Source organism: Durio zibethinus, chromosome 2 (assembly GCF_047325235.1).
Source record: "Durio zibethinus cultivar Kanyao isolate XHJ-2024 chromosome 2, ASM4732523v1, whole genome shotgun sequence".
NCBI classification, from domain to species: domain Eukaryota; kingdom Viridiplantae; phylum Streptophyta; class Magnoliopsida; order Malvales; family Malvaceae; genus Durio; species Durio zibethinus.
Genome location: NC_143163.1, coordinates 32,744,360 through 32,765,522, shown reverse-complemented (window position 1 = coordinate 32,765,522; position 21,163 = coordinate 32,744,360). Strand labels below are relative to the sequence as shown.

Sequence of the window (21,163 nt, the reverse complement as noted above, 5' to 3'; positions counted from 1 at the left end):
AAATGTAATCAAAGTCTATAACAGTTTGTTATGAATCTGCTCATCAATTGAAAATTAAATTAGAGAAAGGTTAAAAAAAATAGGGTAATTGCTTGCCTGAAGGTTTTATCTCATCATTACCTAAGAGAGTTCATCTCAATCTCCAACAAAATAACTTGGCTGACCTAAGTAATGTCTAGGGATACATGAATAGAACAAGGCAGTAGGTATTTGAAAATAAATATGGAGACATAGCTTCACATCTTTAAATGGATGTGGACAATATCTTGATTAGAGCCATCATACAGTTTTGGGATCCTTTTTATAGGGGTTTCAATTTCAATGAAATAAATATGGTGTCCACAATTGAAGAGCACATGGTTTTACTTTGCTTTGATTTGCCAAACCTAGATAAGATTTATTGGTCAAATAAGGTGGGTTATCGTAAGAAGCTTGTGTACATGCTTGGATTTAGCTTACCTCAAGTTGATGCATGTGCAAAGACAAAAGGTGAAAGTAAGGCCATCCCATAGAGTTTTCAGCAAGACTTCATCCAAAGGCATTTAGATAATGATCAGGGGTTAGCGGTAATGGCTATAGCTCTATATAGATTAGTAATCTTCATAAAAGTCATTAAATATGTTGATGTCGTAGTAATAGACTTTGTCGATCAATTAGCATACAAAGTCAATACAGCACTAACCATTTTAGTAGAAATCATTCGTTTATTGAATTTTTGTCACAGAAATGGTAAAGTTAATTTAATGGGTGTTTACAGCTGCTTTATATATGGATAAAGAGTCACATCGAATGTGAAGAAAGCAAGTTTCACAAACTATACCTTCGTTCCAATATTCCAATCAAGGAATTTTATTACAGCACATGACTTAAAGCAAAGTCAAAAGAAGAATGGGCTTTATATTTTTGTACGCTTGATAGCTAAAGGATAATTTAGAGAAAACCTTGGATGCGCCATGATATAGTGTTATATAATTAAAGGAATCAACCTTGGGTGTTTTTATAAGGCTTATGAGGGGCTGTTACTTATGGCCTAACTTTGGTAATAAGACAATTTGGATGTGAACAATTTAATCCAGAAACTTATGGACTTAACCAGTAAAAATTTTCCTTCACTGAAAATAAGGCGTATGAAATGATTGAAATGATAAAAAAGGCATGGAAACAAACCATTAGAGTTAATTAGGGAAGGCTTACTTATGATGTCACCTCAGAATATATTATGTGGCATATAAGGAGGGGCAAAGACATTGTGCTTCCTCGAGAATGAATAATTGACCATTCCCCAAAGTCAATTCCTCAAAATCCCTTACTCAAAATGGAAATGGCAAAAAAAAAAACTATAAATTGAGAAAGACGAGTTGGAGCAAAAAAATAAGCAATTAAAGGTAAAAATGAAAAAAAAGTTTGAAGCTCCAAGAACAGAAAATCTATGGCCTAACTAAGTAAAAATATCACTAGAAAGCCTTATTCAATGATCTAGACATGACATATTCATTAGTCACACTCGAGCTTGCTCGACTCTTAAAAAAAAATGAACCATTGAAAGCAAGGATGGAAAAAAGACAAAAGGCTACTGTTAGGGAGCACAAACATAACCAAATGTTACAAGGGATAGTGGACCAACGCACAACACAAGTAGAAGCTTTGACTAATGAATGCAAGAAACATGCTAAATAGAGTGAGTTATGAATGGCATATATGTAGAAAAACAGAAACATCTAAGGCATTTGTTTGATTAATTATGCACTGCTATAGACAAAGTGTCAAAAATGAAAGAAAAAGTGAAAGATTTGAAGACTACGGTGCGACTAGTAGGAGCTCATGGGTAACGATTGCTTAACTTCCTAGATGAGGCACAAAATCATTACCAGCAGGTTAAAAAATTTATAAGGAGGCATTAGAGTAATGTTTAGGAATAAGGGTTGATGCGTAGGACTTTAGAATATTGTTTTGGCTTTATTAGGATGTAGTTTTGAAATTCTATTAAATAAAGTTTTGAATTAAGATTTCTTTATTAATAATGATTATGTGGTAAATATTAGTACATTCCATTCATGCATTGAAATACTAAACATAAACTATAGCATTTCTAATAATAATACAATTGTGATACTCAAGGTTCAAGGATAGCTCTACCAAGCAAAAACCATACTCACTAATACAATATAAGAGCTCAAGGTAGAAGATGAAACAAGAAAATTTCAATCATCTTGAAAAGATAGAGAAGGCTCAAGAGAAGCTTGAAGAGGAGTTAAATAAGATTCTAGAAGCTTTGAATAAGTTAAACAATATGAAGAACATTGAACAAAACACTAGCCAATAAGATCATCTATTAGAAGAGATGATTGACCATTTACATCTTTTTGGTTTTGGGCCACAATAAGCCCAGTCCACTCAAGATGCACCACTATAGCAGTTCACATATCCTGTAAGGTACATATACCCTGAAATGCCATCAGCTTCAAATCCAGAACATTATCAGAGCTATATAAATCCTGTCTTTACTAAAAAAATAATGGAACCAACCCAGATCCCTGATCTAGATGATCTAAAAGAGAAAAAAAAATAAAAACCAAAAGTGGTTAAGTCATTAGAGGACTCGATAGATAACCAGAAGATTAGTGTGCTAGAAAAAAGGTTATGAGTAATGGAAAAAATTGGTTTTTATGTGTCTATAGATACTACTATGCTCATTAGTCCTGGATGTTGTTATTTCTTCGAAGTTTAAGATACCAAAGTTTGAGAAGTATGATGGTATAAAGTGTCCAAAGACTCACATTACTATATACTGTCTAAAGATGATAGCCCATGCTAATAATAAAAAACTGCTAATGCACACATTTCAAGATAACCTTACTGACTATGCTGCTAGATAGTATGTCTAGCTAGACAGGACTCGTAGTCATTTTTGGAGTGATATGGCTCATGACTTATTAGTTAGTATCGATATGTCATAGATTTAGCTTCTGATCATTTATCTTTGTAATATGGAGAAAAAGGCAAATGAATCATTCAAAAAGTATGTCCAGAGGTGGAGGGACATAGCTACTCAAGTGCAATATCTTTTAACTAAAAAAAAAACCATAGTGTTGTTTGTCAATACTTTAAAATATCCCTATTATGAAAAAAATGATAGGGAATGCAATAAAAAATTTCATCGACATGGTGATCTCAAGCGAAATCATCAAGAATGCCATTAAGAATGGCAAGTTAAAATGAGATGAAGCCTCCACCAAGAGGGCATAAAAAAAAGAGACTGAAGCTTAAGCTGTGAACTTTGACAGACAATAATTCACGAGTTATCAACCTTATCCGCCATAATCTTACTCCATATATTACCCTGTTGTGAATAATGCTTCACTTTACCAATACCAACCAATCCCACAAGCATCCTACTCTCTGACCTATCAGCTCATTTTTAGACCTTAAATTGTCATGTATAGTTTTAACACTCAACTTCTCGCAAGACCTTAGATTTGTCTTGCTATCCCAATAGTTAGTTCATGAGAGTAATGAACCACTCGAGAAAAATTCATATTAGATCCGATCCCTATGACTTATATGAAGTTATATCGAGAGTTATACAATAATCACTTGATTGCCACTAGCTGATTAGAGCCACTTAAGCTAGCCTATCTCAAGTGGTATGATCTTATAACTCATTGTGACTACCACTATAGAATCACTTATCATTTTATAGAAAATTACACTAGCTTAAAGCATAAGATGCAACGATTGATCAAAGATGGAATGATAAACTTTGATGCAGGAAGGGTAACCGCACCTAATGTTAGTGGCAATCATTTGCCTAACCATAATGTGAATGCATTAAATGAGGATCAAAAGCATCATGTGAAAAAAATAGAAGAAATTAAGACACCGTTTAGTTAGCTATTTGATGCTTTGTATGAAGCTAACATGATACAGCTAATGAGTTCACGTAATTATCATAGAGCATATGTATCAGATAAAAGCTACAAATATCATAGTGGATATCATAGTAGGTCAACTGGTCATTTTATTAAAACTTGTGAATAATTTCATTAGGGGGTATATAAGCTTATGGATTCTTACCAAATTGAGCTTTATGAAGAGAAGAAGGTTTCAAAAAGTGTTGAAGTACTTATGACTGAAAAGCCATTGAAATTGTTTCCAAAATTGATAACAATTTACTATAGGGACAAACCAAAGTCGATCATAAACAAACTCATCCCTAGGTCAATTACTTTTAAAGTCCTTACTCCATTCTCTTACAAGGATAATAAAGCTGTGCCATGAAAATATGGCTGTGATACGATAGTTCAGGGGTAAGAGGAGAATGCACTTAAGTCTAATACCACCAATATAATTGATGTAAAAGGCATCACTTAAAGTGAAAGATGTTATGCTTTAAAAATACTGAAGAGGGCAAGAAAGAGGCCAAGGTAAGAGAAGAATAGAATAATCTAGAAGTGGTGCTTGAAAAAAAATGTCAAAAGCCAATGTTAGAAAAAGGTGCTTGTGAAATTTTAAAGCTTGTGAAGCACAATAAATACTTTGTGGTTGAATAATTGAATAAGATGCCAGCACAAATCTCATTGTTATCATTGTTATTGAACTTTACCCCGTATCGAAATGCCTTGCTAAAAGTGTTGAACCAAGCATATATGGCACATAATATGTCAGTTAAATATGTGACCACTTAGTTGGAAACCTTGTAATGCCAAATTACATAGCATTTAGTGATGATGAGATTTTTTCAAAATGAAAGGGAAACACCAAGGCTCTAAATATCACTGTCAAGTGTAAAAGCCATGTTGTAGCCATGTTAATGGCTTTGTTATTAGCATCATGTCTATGTCAACTTTGACAAAACTACCTATTGATTACTCATATATGAAGAATAGTCATATAGTCGTTCAAACTTTTGATGAAACTAGGCGTGAAGTTCTGTGAGACATAAAGATGCCCTTGTAGATTGGGCCATGCACATTTAATAAATAATTTTAGGTGATAGATAGTTTTCCATCTTATAACTATCTATCAGGAAGGTTATAAATTCATGTGGTAAGTGCAGTTCCCTCTACCTTATACCAAAAGATCAAGTTTAACATGAAAGGTCAATTGGTGGTAGCATTTAGAGAGGGAGATATGTTGGTGACTTAACCATTGAATGCCCCATATATGGAAGCTACTGAAGAAGCATTGGAATGTTTATATTTTAAATTACTCAATTTTGTCGGTGAAGGACTTAAAAGCCAACAATTTTTAAAGATAGTGGTGAGTCAGATCATCAATAAATGTTGGTATCTTGGAATAGGGCTGGGAAAAAATTTATAAGGGATAAAAGAGCTCTTGGTGATAATTGACAATAACGAGAGGCTAGGTTTAGGCTATGGGTAGAATGATGGAAGATCTAAATAAGACAAGCAAATAAGAGAGAAAAAAATATGGTAAAACCAATGATCATTTCACACTTATATGAGACCTTCAAGTCTAGAAGATTCATGTACCCATATATGGAGGAAGATTTAAAACTGATGATGGATAAGGTATTCGCTGAGTTGTCCATCCATGTAATTAGAGATGAAAGGGGGCATGAATAAAAAAAATGGGTCCGCCCTTGTTCGTCGGGTTATGAGCTAAATAATTAGAGCATTATTGAAATGCTTGCTATCTTTGAAACTATTTCAATGCAATTATACATGCCAATAGCTTATGCCCAAGGCAGTGGGATGATATTTTATATATAGGCCATTTATTTATTATTATTTTAATAAAGATTAGGAAAGATGCATTTTCATTCATTTCTTCTACTATTTTCATTTTTCCATTTTGTAACATATCTTGCTAACATATCCAATTTTATTCAATTTCAAGTCCTTAAAATGAACATGAAGATAATCATGATGATGATCAAAGGGTTAATTTTGAAAATTCAATTAACATTGATGAATTTGATAGCGAAGATGATTTTGAGAAATATGTATTGCCTCTAGACTTAATAAGATTAATTGAGCAAGAAAACAAACCAATAAAGCCTCATTAGGATATAATTGAATTGGTGAACTTAGGAAATGAAGAGAATAAGAAGGAGGTTAAGATTAGTACCTTATTTTTATCAATAGACAAGTAAATATTGAAAGATCTGCTTTGAGAATTTATAGATATATTTGCTTGATCTTATTAGAATATGCCTAGGCTTAGCACAAAAATAGTAAAACAAAAATTCCCTCAAAGTCATAATGTAAACCAATCTAACAAAAACTGAGTTAAGTAAAGCCTGAAATATTGCTAAAGATTAAAGAAAATGTGATGAAGCAGTTCAATATAGGTTTTTGGCAAGTGGCTAAGTATCCAAAATGGGTAGCCAACATAGTACAAGTGCTTAAGAAAGATGGAAATATATGAATGTGCATAGATTACCATGATTTGAATAGGGTTGGCCTAAATGATAACTTTTCTTTACCTGTTATTGACACATTGGTAGACAACACGTCCAGGCATTTAATAGTTTTCTTCATGGATGGGTTCTTATGGTATAATCAAATAAAAATAATGAAAGATGACATGAAAACAATTACTTTCATGACCATGTAAGGTATATTTTGCTATAGAATTATGCTCTTTAGTTTAAAGAATGCTGGTGTAACATACCAAAAGCCATGATAACTCTCTTTTACGATATGATACATAAAAAGATCGAAGTGTATGTAGATAATATGATTGTGAAATCTCAAAAAGGAAAAGATTATGTCACCAACCTCAGAAAGTTGTTTAAAAGGTTGAAAAAATTCTAACTTAAGTTAAACCTAGCAAAGTGTATATTTGGGGCAAAGTCAAGAAAGTTGCTAGGCTTCGTGATCAATGAAAAGGGATTGAAGTCGATCTAGGTAAAATACAAGCCATTCAAAATTTATCACCTCTAAGTATACCAAAAAAAGTTTGAAGTTTTTTGGATAGATTGAACTACATTTCTCATTTCATTTCTCAGCTTACCTATAAGCTTGATCCCATTTTTAAGCTTTTTCGTAAGAATAATCCTAGAAAATGGAACGAAAAATATCAAAAAGCTTTTGATAAAATCAAGAAGTACTTGTCTAATCCTTCAGTGTTGGTGCCACTTATTCTAGGAAGACCTTTGATCTTCTACCTAATAGTGTGTGAGAATTCAATGGGATATGTGCTGGGGTAACAAAATGAGTATAGCAGAAAAAAGCAAGTTATCTATTATATGAGTAAGAAGTTCACCGAATATGAGTCTAAGTATTTTTTTTTAGAAAAGATGTGTTGTGTATTAGCTTAGACTACCAAAAAACTCAGATAGTACATGCTTTTATCATACTACTTATTTTATAACAAAATTTGATCTAATCAAATATATCTTTGAAAAGCTCTATTTGTCTAAAAAAATTGCTAGATGGTAAGTAATGCTCTCAGAATATGATATCGTGTATGTAAGCCAGAAGGCAATCCAAAGAAGTACTATAGCCAAGTTTCTCACAGATCGTACTGTTGAAGATTATGAGCTAATGAGGTTGGAATTTTTTAATGAAGATTTGATGACTATTTTTCAACTTGAGAAAGAAAAGCATGATGAAAAGTGTTGAAAAATGTACTTTGATAGAGCTATTAATGCCTTGAGACATGAAATTGGGGTAATTTTAATTTCTTCTGAAGAACAGTATTATCCAATAACAGCGAGATTGAATTTCAATTGCCCAAATAACATCGCTAAATTTAATACCTATATCATGGGTTTACAAGCTACTATAGATAGAAAAGTTAGAGCATTGAAAGTTTTTGAAGACTCAGCTCTAGATATATGTCAATTGAAAAAAGAATGAGAGATGAAAGATTCAAAACTCATTTCATATCACAAGTATATCTTAAAGTTGATCAAGCAGTTTGAAGATATTCAATTTGATCATTTATCTTAGGAGGAGAATTTGATTACTAATGCCTTAGCTACTTTGGTAGCAATGGTTTGAATTAATGATAACACCGACATTCAATCCATCAAGTTAAATGTCAAGGATATGCCAGCTCATCATTCTAATGTAAAAGAGGAAGAATATGGGAAGCCATGGTATTATGATACCTTACAGTACATAAGAATCAACAATATCTTATCTAAGCAACTGAAAATGATAAAAGGATTATCTGGAGACTAGCTATGAGCTTCTTCCTAGATAGAGATGTTTTGTACAAAAAGAGCCATGATCAAGTATTATTGAGATGTGTAAATACGGTTGAGGTGAAAAAGATTGTTGAAGAGGTGCATGATGAAATATGTGAAGCACATGAAATGGATATATGATAGTAGGACAGATCATAAGAACTGGGTACTATTGGTTGATAATGAAGAATAACTACATTAATTATGCTCAAAAATATCACAAGTGCCAAATCTATGGTAATAAGATCTATGCTCCACTGACTATTTAACTTATTTTGACACTGTCTTGGCCATTCTCTATGTAAGGCATGGATGTCATTGGTCCCATTACCCCAAAGGTTTCTAATGGGTATAGGTTTATTTTTGTGACGATCGATTATTTCACAAAATGGATATAAGTAGCTTCATGTGGAAATGTGACGTAATCTGTAATATGTAAATTCATAAAAAAAAAAATCACTTATAGATATGGACTTTTAGAAATAATCGTTTTAGATAATGCCAAAAATTTAAATAGTAAGATAATGCAGAAAATATGTGCTCAGTACAAGATCAAGCATTATAATTCGCACCATACCACCCGATAATGAATGAAACAGTCTAGGTAGCAAACAAAAATATAAAAAGAATTCTTGAAAAGATAACTACGACTTATAAAAACTGGTATGAGAGTTACTATTTACACTACATGCTTATCAGATATCAATGTATACTTTACTAGGGCAACCCTATTTTTTTTGGTCTATGGGATGGAAGCTGTGTTGTCAGTAGAAGTGAAAATCCCATCCTTAAGAGTTTTAAGAGAGGTTGAATTGAAAGAAGCTGAATGAGTTCGAGAGCGCTATAAGCAGTTAAATTTCATCGAAGAGAAGAGATTACCAGCGTTGTGCCATAGTCAACTATATTAGAAAAGAATGATGAAGGCTTATGATAAAAAGGTTCAGCCTCATTGCTTTCAAGAAAAAGAGTTGGTCTTGAAAAAAAATTTTTCAAGCCAGCATGATAATAGAGAAAAGTGAACTCCAAATTAGAAAAGGCTATATGTTGTAAAACGAGCTTTCTCAAGTGAAATATTAGCTGAGATGGATGGAGATGATTTGTCCTATTCTATAAATTCTGATGCTGTACAGAAATATTTAAAAAAAAGATAAAAAATTAAAAATTAAAAAATTAAAAAAAAATTAAAAAAGAGGACTTAAGTCGAAAACCCAAAATGGTGGTTTGAGTCAAAGGGTGTTCATCTAAATTGAAAACTTGGAAAAAAGACTTAGATGAAGAGGATACAGTATCGAATTTGAGAATTCACCAGCATGAAGGCTAGCATGTTTTGATAAGCTTTAAGTTGTTAAGTACATTAGGTGGTTGAGTTTTTTTAAAAAGACTTCAAGATATGTTATTATGATTATTTTATTATTTATTTCGGACGTTGTTACCCTATATCCACCTTTGTAACTTTTTTTCTTTTATTACACTGTTTAATGGCCAAAGTTGTGCTACCATTTTTTTATATGAGATATTTCACTTTATTTCTTGTGTCTCTTTTTTGTTGATTATTTCCCAAGCCATTCCTTTTTTTTTCCCTTTAATACCTTGCAATGATAAAAATGTGTGATTACATTTTTACTTTTTGAAATTGAAATAATGATGGATAAATGAATAATAGCATGAGAGATTTCTACATTACCTTTGAAAGGTTAAGAGTGATACCGATAAATATGAAATGTTTAGTTCCTGGTAAAGACATTAAATTTGAAAAAAAAAATTCTTTAAAAAGAGAATATGAGAATTAAATGAAAAGGATAGTTGAGAATCAAATGAATTTGGTCATAGTAGTTGAAGATTGAAGAGTTCAAGATCCAAGAGAAAAGCTTAAGAAACTTGAGTACCACAGTTGAAAAGAAATTAATTAATTGACATTTGTATAGCATGTATTACATTTGTTAATGTTTAATACATAGCATGCATTACATTTGAGAATGTCTAGTGCATGAATTTATAAAGCAAGGATATTTCAAGATCCCACATGGAGAATACATCTATGAAGACTTTTCAATGAAAGAATTTCAGATTCTCGTTTTAGAAGAAACCTATAAGGTAAGATTCTAATGCTCGAAAAATGATTGTTTTCAATATTAGGAATGATTTGTATCATTTTCTTTTTTTTGTGAAAATAATAGAGTTATTCATCAAAAGACAGCAACTTATACACCCCAACAAAATGGTTTAATCAAAAGAAAAAATAGAACCTTGGTTGATATGATAAATAGTATGTTGTTAAATGCTAAATTACCTCTAAATCTTTGGGGATAAGCACTTTTAATAGCATGCCACATACATAATAGAATTATTTCAAAAAAAGTTTTGAAAACATCATATGAACTTTGAAATCATGGCAGAAAATCAAATTTGGATTATTTAAAGTGTAGGGGTGCATTACCTTTTATAAAACACCTCACCCTCATAAATCAAAATTAGGATCTAGAGGTATTAAAAGTATTTTTGTTGGTTATGCACAAAATTTAAAAACATATATACTTCTTGATTTAAATACTAATGTTATTATCAAATCTATTCATGTAGAATTTTTTAAAAATAAGTTTATATGTGATACTAAAATTGATATGAAGAAACAAACTGAAATGATTCTTATGACTAGAAATAAAAAAAAAAAAAGTAAGTAATGATTCTATTGAACTTAAAAGAAGCAAAAGAACAAGAAAAGAGAATCTTTTACCTTCTGATTTTGTTCTCCAAATTTTTTAGTATTCCTAGTAGAAAAAAATAGAACCAAACTACTTAAAAAAACACCAATTCTACTAAATGTAGATGAAGACCCTAAAACATTTAATGAAGCTATGACTTCAAAAGATGTTATTTTTTGAAAAGAAGCTATTAATGATTAAATGGACTCAATCATGTCCAATAATACATAGGTCTTGGTAGATTTACCTCCAGGGTCTAAACCTATAGGATGTAAATGGGTGTTTAGAAAGAAATATAATACAAATGGTTTTGTACAAACCTTTAAAGCAAGATTAGTTGCAAAAGGTTTTAAACAAAAAGAAAGCATATATTATTTTGATACATATGCTCTAGTAGCTAGAATAACATCCATTAGAGTTCTTATAGCTTTGGCTTCCATTTATAATTACATGTGCATCAAATTGATGTTAAGACAGCCTTTTTAAATGGTGACTTAAAGGAAGAAGTATATATGGAACAACCAGAAGGTTTTATTCTTCCAAGTAATGAGAATAAAGTTTGTAAATTAATTAAGTCACTTTATGGGCTAAAGCAAGCTCCTAAACAATGGCATGAAAAGTTTGATTCAACTATAATACCCAATGATTTTAAACATAATGGAGCAAATAAGTGCATTTACTCAAAATTTACTAAAGAATATGGAGTTATAATATGTCTTTATGTGGATGATGTGCTAATTTTTAGTACTAATATGATTGACATAAATGAAACCAAAAGATATATGATTTCTAATTTCAAAATGAAAGATTTAAATAAAGTTGATACCATTTTAAGAATTAAAGTTAAGAGATATAACAAGGGTTTTGTACTTAATCAAAGTTATTATATTGAGAAATTACTTAATAAGTTTAAGTATCTTAATATAAAAGAAGCCAATACCTCATATGATACAAGTATAAAATTAACAAAAAATCAAGGTTATATAATTGCACAACTTGAATATGTTAGTGCTATTGGAAATATTATGTATGCTATACATTATACTAGGCCAGATATAGCTTTTGCTATTTGCAAGTTATCAAGATATATAAGTAAACCTAGTATAAGTCATTGGAAAGCCATAGGAAGAGTTTTAAGTTATCTTAAAAGAACTAAAGATTTTGGCTTATTTTATTCTAAAGATCCAACTATTTTAGAAGGATATTCAGATGCAAGTTGGATCACTAGTGTAGATGACAATAAATCCACTTCATGAAGGATGTTTACCCTTAGAGGTGGTGTAATTAGTTGGGCATCCAAAAAATAAACTTGCATTTCACATTCAACTATGAAATTTAAATTTATAGCTTTAGCTGCAGCAGGCAAGGAAGCTAAATGGCTAAGAAATTTATTAATGGATATAGAATTGTAGCCACAACCAATGATAGCCATTTTCTTGTACTGTAATAGTGAAGCTATTATGTCTAGAGTTTATAGTGAAATTTATAATGGAATATTTAGACATATTAGTCTAACACATGATTATATCAAAAAATTGATAAAAAAATTGGATAATTACCATCATATATGTTAAATCTGCTAATAACTTAGCAGATCCTCTTACCAATGTGGTACCTAAAAATTTGGTAAGAAGCATCATATGTGGAATAGGTTTAAAATTCTTTTTAGACACCAATAATGGGAACCTAGCTTTGAATTAGAAGCCTCTAATTGTAAAGTTTAATAGGTAACAACAAGTTATTGTTATATGTTTGCAAACACTAGTCAACCAATTCTAAATATTTGAAATATTAGTGTAAGCCATTACGTAAATGGAAGATGAGATTAAACTTTTAATGGAGTTTATAACTAAATGTCTATAGCAATAGAGACATAAACAAAAAACTCCACTTATATAAACATAGAAATGGTGTCGCTTTAACAAGAAAATTGAAAACCTTCTTGTAAATCTTTATGAATAAGGATAAGCACATGGCCATAATAGTGCTAAAACAGTTATAAACCTCTGATAGAATATTAAATAAGTATTATGTGTGTTATATCTTCAATTTTAACACTAGAAATTAAGGTTTAATCTGTAGACACCATCAACTTTGTTAGAATTCTAAGGTGTATATGCTAATTGAAGGTTTAAATTGAAAGATACCTTCTTGTATTCATAATATTTAAGGTTAAAGATTAAGCACCAACATTCCAAATTAGTGAGGGATTGTTGGTAGTTTAGAATGTGGTGTGTCCTATTTTGAGTAAAAAGATCACTTATATATGGTTTAAAAGAAATTACTTATGTTATTTAAGTAATTGAACTAAATGTTGTGTGGGCCAAGTCATTTGAGCTTGCTAGGAGTTTTTCTAGTGGGTCAGACAATTTTAAAAGTCAAAGATGGGCACTTGGGGCACTTAGGCTTGTTTGACAAATAGATTTAATTTTTTAAATCTTTTTTATTATTATTTTTTATTTATTTAAGAATATTAATGATTCTAAATAAACATGTTTGAACAGTGAAAAAATATGATGGTACGAATAAACATATTTGAACAGAAAAACATGACTGTTTAAATAAAGTTTATTTAAACAATAAAACATGACTATATAGATATCATGACTTTTTGAATTGGCTTGATTGGTGATTGTTCATTTATTATAAATAGATTTTTCTACTTGACCAATTTCACTACTTCTGATTTAAAGAGTTTTAAGGCTTTATTATATTCTATAAGCATAATTGCCTTTAAGATAATGTTATTCACGCCTGAAAGCCATATTTTCTTCTTTCTTACTATTTCTATTTTTCTTAAATTTACTAACAAGTATGAATTTTTTTAGAGAGAAAATGAGTTAAGGATCTAGTCTGGTGGTGATATGAACTTGTAATGGTGGTGGTAGAGTAAAGATTCTGGTGATTTGGAGGTTATTGTTTATGGATTAGTTTGGATATAGAGAAAGAATTGGTTTGATTTAGAGAGAGAAAAAGTATAAATTTAGATGAAAAAGAAAGAAAAACCTAAAAAAAAGTAAAATAAGAAACGAAAAAAGTAATGGTTTTGGATAAAAAATAATAAAAATTATAAGGTAATTAAATATCATATTACACATTTATTTTTTGCTTTAATCACAGGGCATATTTATAAAATTTACCTGTACTAAATCATAATATGCATAAGAATCTAAGATATCATTGCATGAAAAAAAAGCCCATGAAAAAAAATAGGGAATCGAAAACTAACCCATTTTTTTATTTGAAAATTTTAAAATTTGAAAGGCTTTTTGTTGTCGATCAATGATTAGTCTATTTTCATAAATGATGTCATTGTTGATGTTCATGTCGATTGTGGAGGTTCACAAAAAGACCTACAAAATTGAGATAATCCAAGGGCGTTAGAATTGTAATTTTGACATAGGTTCAAATAAGTATCTTGATAACATGTATAGAGATAAAGTAAATTAGAGTCTAAGGTAAGAGTAACGAGACAGAGAAAAAGTGCCCCATTCCATTTTCTATAGATATAAGGTATAGTAGATATCAAATTATCATATTATCTTTAGAGTTTATATATAATGTAATGTATAAATTTTATATAATGTCAATGAATCAAATGATATCATTTTATTATTAAGTAAATATTAACTTTTAAAATAGATATACAAAACATTATTATTTTTTAAAAAAATTTACATATTATTAAATTGATATTATTTATTTCTTTTTATTAATAAAGTGATATTATCTAATTTATTGATAATATATAAAATTTATATATTGATAATATATTAAATATAAATTTTTTTTATTAATGTGATTTATAGGAATAATAGGGATAATCTAAGTTTGCTAAGTTTTAAAAAAGAGGAGAAGCAAGATTGTCATCTTGAATATCTTAGTAGCATTTGATTTTGATACTTGTGAAAATGAAGGATATTCCTGCTGGACTCGCCTGTACTCTTCCTATAAACGACAAATGAAAGCAGAATCTTCCAACTCCCTCCGCTCTTGGTCAAAGTTTGCACACTCCCTTGTCATGCCTAATTTAACTTGTTCCTTAACATCTCTATCACTTTGACTTTAAATCCTTCTGACTTCCCGTAACATCGCCAGCCAATAAAAGTTTTTTATTAAAATTTTTACAAAATTTTTAAAATTTCATATTTTTTAATTATTATAATTTTAAAGATATTTAATTTATTTTAATTTTTAAAAATAATTCAATTTTTAAAAATTTTTTATTTAATGTTGATATGATATTTATTGTGCTTTTTAAACACATATCAATATTTTTTAAAATATTAATATTGGTAAAAAAATTTGAATAACAAATTAATAATTTTATTTTTTTAAATAAAAAAAACTGATAAAAAATATATGAAATTATTTTTATATTTAACCATAACATCTCTATCACTTTGACTTTAAATCCCACCGACTTACATTCACACCAAAAGCCAATAAAAATCAATTTCAATCACACACGTTACCGTTTCCTTTAAATATATATATATATATATATATATTTGTTTTTTTTTTGGGGTGGGGACAGATCCAAATCTTAGTGCAGACGAGATATCAAGTTGAAAGGCTGAAAAGCCCTATATAATTTCAGCGCACTAGGACATGCTTTATTTCTCAACCTTTCTCCTGCACAAGAGGAAGAAAAATATGCTTTAGCTTATTGTAAAGAAAGCTTTAATCTCCGAAATTTGTTTACAAACTCTTCTGTTTAAAATATGGAGGTGCAGAGCGGTGTGCCAGAATCACACCCTCCAAAATTCGCTCTCCCAGTGGACTCGGAACAAAAGGCAACAGAGTTTAGGCTATTTTCAGTAGCAGCACCTCATATGAGAGCATTTCATCTCGCATGGGTTTCCTTCTTCTCTTGTTTTGTATCCACTTTTGCTGCTCCTCCACTTCTTCCTATTATACGCGACAACCTCAACCTCACCTCAACTGACATTGGCAATGCAGGGATTGCTGCAGTCTCTGGTGGAGTCTTTGCCAGACTTGCCATGGGGACTGCTTGTGACCTATTTGGTCCCCGTCTTGCCTCTGCCTCGTTAATTCTCCTTACAACACCAGCAGTCTACTTCACTTCCATTGCTTCATCACCTGTTTCTTTCCTTCTTGTTCGCTTCTTTACAGGCTTCTCCATTGCTACATTTGTGTCAACTCAATTCTGGATGAGCTCTATGTTCTCTTCTCCTGTTGTTGGTACTGCCAATGGTGTTGCAGGTGGATGGGGCAACCTTGGAGGTGGCGCATCGCAACTAATCATGCCTTTAGTGTTTGACCTTATCCACCACACTGGAGCAGATAAATTTACGGCTTGGAGAATCGCATTCTTCATACCCGCTTTGTTTCAGACATTGTCAGCATTTGCAGTTCTGATTTTTGGCCAAGATTTACCAGATGGGAACTTTAGGGGGCTTCAGAAGTCCGGCGACAAACCAAAAGATAAATTCTCACTTGTTTTCTATCATGGTATCAGAAATTATAGAGGATGGATTCTGGCATTGACTTATGGATATTGTTTTGGGGTTGAGCTGGCAGTGGATAACATAATTGCCGAGTATTTCTATGACAGATTCAATCTTAAACTCCACACTGCAGGACTGATTGCAGCAAGTTTTGGATTAGCAAACGTGATTTCTCGACCTGGAGGAGGGATTTTATCTGATGTAGTGGCAAAGAGGTTTGGCATGAGGGGCAGGCTATGGACTTTGTGGGTGGTACAGACCTTAGGAGGCGTGTTCTGCATCATTCTTGGGCGGGTGGGATCTTTAAGTGCATCCATTGTTGTGATGATTGCTTTCTCTTTGTTTGTTCAAGCAGCCTGTGGGCTCACATTTGGAGTAGTGCCCTTCGTCTCTCGAAGGTAAGGTTTCTATACGAATTCTTAGCTATAATTTCTACTTTTTCTTGCTTTCATCATATGATTCATTCAAATAAGGTATCTCAAACCAAATACCATAAATTTTGAACCCCAAATTCAAATACTACTTTCCAAGAGTTTTGCTTGTTAGAATTGATTAGACAAGACAATGCAGAAAAAGAAGATATCCTACCGAGATTTTAGTGATTAGTTTTAGTAGTTGTTTAATTTGAATCACAAATTTCTAATCTGTCCTTTTTTACTGGACAAGTATTGAATTCGATGAACAAATGAAATAATTCAGCTCATTGTAGCAAAAGTCTTCAGTGGGTAGATTACTTATTTTGCTGTTACTGTCATTAGTCAACAAAACTAAACTTTAAAATATCAACTACTAATTCAAAGACGCAAAGCCATACAAAGTAAACTGAAATTATATCTCCCGTATCTGCGGTCCATTGAGGGAATTGAAATTCTCCAACTAATCAGTAGCCAATTTTGTCTGAACAAGATCTGAACTGTCAACATAGCATGACCATTGGCATTAATTAGCAAGAGTCGTTCAGAGTTTTATTTCCAAAATTGACCACACAGTCTTGTTTAGCTACATAGCATACTCTGCACAGTAATTGAAATTATCTTATTTAACCTTACGCATATTATTTTCTATACTTTTCCCTCATAAAATTCTGTTCATCAGATCATTAGGGGTAATATCAGGCATGACAGGCGGTGGTGGAAACGTGGGTGCCTTATTGACTCAATTAATTTTCTTCAAAGGATCCAAATATTCCAAAGAAACGGGGATTTCTCTTATGGGTGTCATGATCATCTGCTGCACCCTTCCTGTATGGTTGATATACTTCCCCCAATGGGGTGGAATGTTTTGCGGCCCATCAAACAAGCACACAGAAGAAGACTATTACATGTCCGAATGGAATTCTATAGAGAAGGAGAAAGGTTTACACCATGCAAGCCTGAAATTTGCTGATAACAGCAGAAATGAAAAAGGCGGAGGCGTGAAGGCTGCAGCCATGCCCACCGATGGTGTTCAAATGGCATGATTATACAAATTTGTACAGAAGCTAGGAACAACCGATCTTTGTTTCTTCTTATATTCTCCCCCCAAAATTTGTGGGAAATGCGAGCTTTGTAGCCAAAAATGTTGGGCCAAGCTTCCCAAAGTTCTTATCCAAGGGTCAAATATAAAAACAGCTCCTACATTATACATTTTCTGCCGTTTTGTACTTAAACGAAATAAATTTGTCAGTTTAATACTCAAACTTTAATTACATCATTTATTTTGATACTTATGATTAATGATGTTGTTACTTTACCGACATTAATAATCAATAAGATATTAACACATGTTAAAATATTTAAGTAATGTCATATCATTAATTATCACATCAACATTAATAAAAAATTATTTTTAAAAATTTTACAAAAATTTTAAAAATCTGAAATATTTATAAAATTTATTAAAAAATTGAAAATATTTTAAAATATTTTTAGAAATTAAAAAAATTAAAAATATATCAAAAGTTTAATAAAAATTTCAAAAAATAAAAGTTTAATAAAAATAAAAATTTGTTAAAATTAAAAAAAAAACAAAATCTTTAAAAATTAAAAATAAAAAAATCTAAAATTTTTGAAAAATTTATATGCTAAAAATTATAAAAATTTAAAAAAAAATTTAAAAAATAAAGATTTAATAAAAATCCAAAAAAAAAAAATCTAAAAAATCTAAAAATTTTGTAAAATATATAAAAAATTAAAATTGTAACATTCGAAAAAATGAAGGTTTTCATAATTTTAAAAAAAATTTACAAATTTTTCAAAATTTTTATATTTTTTCAAAAGTTTTTAGATTTTTATTATTTTATATTTTTTAAGTTTTTTATTTTTAAATTTTAAGAAAAATTTATTTTTATTAAAACTTTCACCTTTTTGAAAATTTCAGAATTTTTTTTATTTTTATTAAAATTTTGAGATTTTTTAAAAATTTAAAGAAAATTTTAAGCTTTCATATATATTTTAAATATTTTTAGTTTTTTTAATTTTCATAATTTTTAAAAATATTTTACATTTTTTAAAAAATTTTAAATTCTTTTTAAACTTTAGTGAATACTTTAAAATTTTTTTAATATTAATTTAATAATTAATGATATAATATTTTTTTATAATTTTATATATATATTAATATTTTATTAAATATTCATATTACGTCAATAAATTGAATGAATATAAATACTAAAATGAACGACAAACGAAGATTAAAATGTCAAACAAAAGATTTAGTTTTTTAAATACTAAATTAACAAAAAAAATATAATACAGAGCTATTTTAATATTTAATCCAATTTCAAAAAGAATTGATGGGATACCAATAAACAATAAAGCCCTAATTATTTGGATAGAATCTAAGCAGTTGATCTCAGGCATCCAAATTTGACTTCCTGGAAAGGTGGAAAATACCATAAACTACGTTTAGAATTCACAAGCAACATACGACCCTGAGCACCTAAGTACCTAACCCAATAAAATAACTCAGCCATTTATTACAGGTTTACAAGATTAAAATGCTAAAAAAGAAAAAAGAAAAAGAGAAGAAATAAAATAAAACTTATGGCAACTGTATAAAAAGTCAGTTGGACATTTGATGGGATGGTTCAGCTTATACAATTTTGCAGGGCCATAAGGTGAGCGATTTGATAGCTGAGTTTGATTTTCTGGGCTCCAGCTACAAGCTAGGACTACCCGCGTAGCGGTGGCGCAGCTTGTGGTACGTACAAATCAAGACAACAGGGCCAACATGTGAGCAAAGTTGATAGAAGAATTTGACTTTCTGGGCTTCAGCTACAAGTTAGGATTACCCATGTGGCATTGGCACAGCTTGTGGGATGTCCAAATCAGAATTACGGCAAGGAGGCAACGGGAATCACTTATCCAAGGGTTTGGCAAACGGTTTTTATAATTGGCATTGAATATTCTCGAATTTATCGAAAATATTCTATTAAATTCCCGTTGAATACTCCCAGCCAAATAAATTAATTCATTACCTTTACGAAGAAAAATCAAGTGCATAAAACATTAAAATACTCCTTTTCCACACATTGGAGGAGTTCAAACCAAATGCAATTGTTACGTCTAACGCTTCAAGGAAAAATAAGTAAGTTATTTCAATTTTATATCAGATATAAAAGAAAAATTATTGAGATATAAAAATATTTTTATTGTTCATCTTGATAAGTCAATTTTGAAAAAAAAAAAAAATAATTATATGACAAATAATATCAAAGTCAATTTTAGAGGTATAAATGATATGTCATCCAAGATTGTGAGCCTTTGTTGAAGTATGAGAAGATGTTATGATTTTAGAGAGGAATCAAAAATTTTACATCGATTGTGTATTAAAATTGATCATGAAATATAAAAATTCACATTATCTTTTTTTTGTGAGATATTTTTTGTAAGATATTTTTTGTGATATAAAATCATGAGATCAAAATGAGATTAAAGTAGGATTGAAGTAAAAAATACTTCATAAAAATATGAACCGTGATAATTAGACTAATTTAAAATGTCAAATAAGTCTATACCCGAATTCTAGAGCCACATGAGCCTAAAAGTTGAATTTTGGCTTGTGATATAATTACCTACATTACGTGTCCAATTAGATTTCTCACTTGTTTTTTTTTTTTTTATATAAATTTTTACTTTGCCCTTAAACTCTTTTTTTATTTATTTAATTAAAAAAATACCTAATATAAATTTTTTTGAATTTTGAATTTTTAAACATTAACTTAAATGATATATCAAATCAATCAATAAAACTTCTCACTGATTGAATTTGACAATTTGACTATAAATTATGGCACTCCGTGTCCTAATAAAGAAAATTGAAATGGTTTCCCCTAAAACTATAGAATGTGATCTTATTTTCTCACTTAAATAGTAATTTTCTATGTACCAAACCTATACTATATTTGCTTCTTAATTAAATTAAATTAAATTAAGTTAAATGACCTTTGGTAATAAATTTTGATAGTTATATTTGCTAATGCCTTTTGACCTAAAGGCACAGTTATACATCATATCTCTCATTGATATAACTAAAAGATCAAGAGAAGAACATTTCAAAAAAAAAAAAAAAAGAGAAACATACCTGCCAATAAACCAACAAATACACTCATTGTAGGAGGATCATAACAACAAAATAGCCCATCACTGATAGCACTTTGTTAGAATTATTCTTTAACTCGGACTACCACATTTTTTGTCCCTCGTAATTCCTTATCTGAAGCAGAATCATTAAGCACTTGAATTAAGACCGTAAATGAGTATAGTATTTTACAAATAATTTATGAGTAAATTCAATTGTTTGCTTATTTATTAAGTAAAATAAATTACTTTAAACAAAATTTTAAGAAGTGT

The 21,163-nt window shown here is 30.1% G+C and overlaps 1 protein-coding gene across 1 annotated transcript; it reads left to right on the top strand.

Annotated features, from left to right (window-relative positions):
- The first annotated feature begins 15,420 nt into the window (after window positions 1-15,420).
- On the top strand, window positions 15,421-18,046 carry LOC111317429 (high affinity nitrate transporter 2.5-like). Its single transcript, XM_022919856.2, has 2 exons — window positions 15,421-16,729; window positions 17,427-18,046. The coding sequence occupies exons 1-2, from the start codon at window positions 15,585-15,587 to the stop codon at window positions 17,788-17,790; spliced, it is 1,509 nt and encodes a 502-aa protein (XP_022775591.2). The 5' UTR covers window positions 15,421-15,584; the 3' UTR covers window positions 17,791-18,046.
- The last annotated feature ends 3,117 nt before the right edge of the window (window positions 18,047-21,163 follow it).

Coding starts and splice junctions, on each gene's coding strand:
- LOC111317429 (XM_022919856.2), top strand. CDS start 15,585: ATGGAGGTGCAGAGCGGTGTGCCAGAATCACACCCTCCAAAATTCGCT. Junction 16,730..17,426: donor GTGCCCTTCGTCTCTCGAAG/GTAAGGTTTCTA, acceptor TCTGTTCATCAG/ATCATTAGGGGTAATATCAG.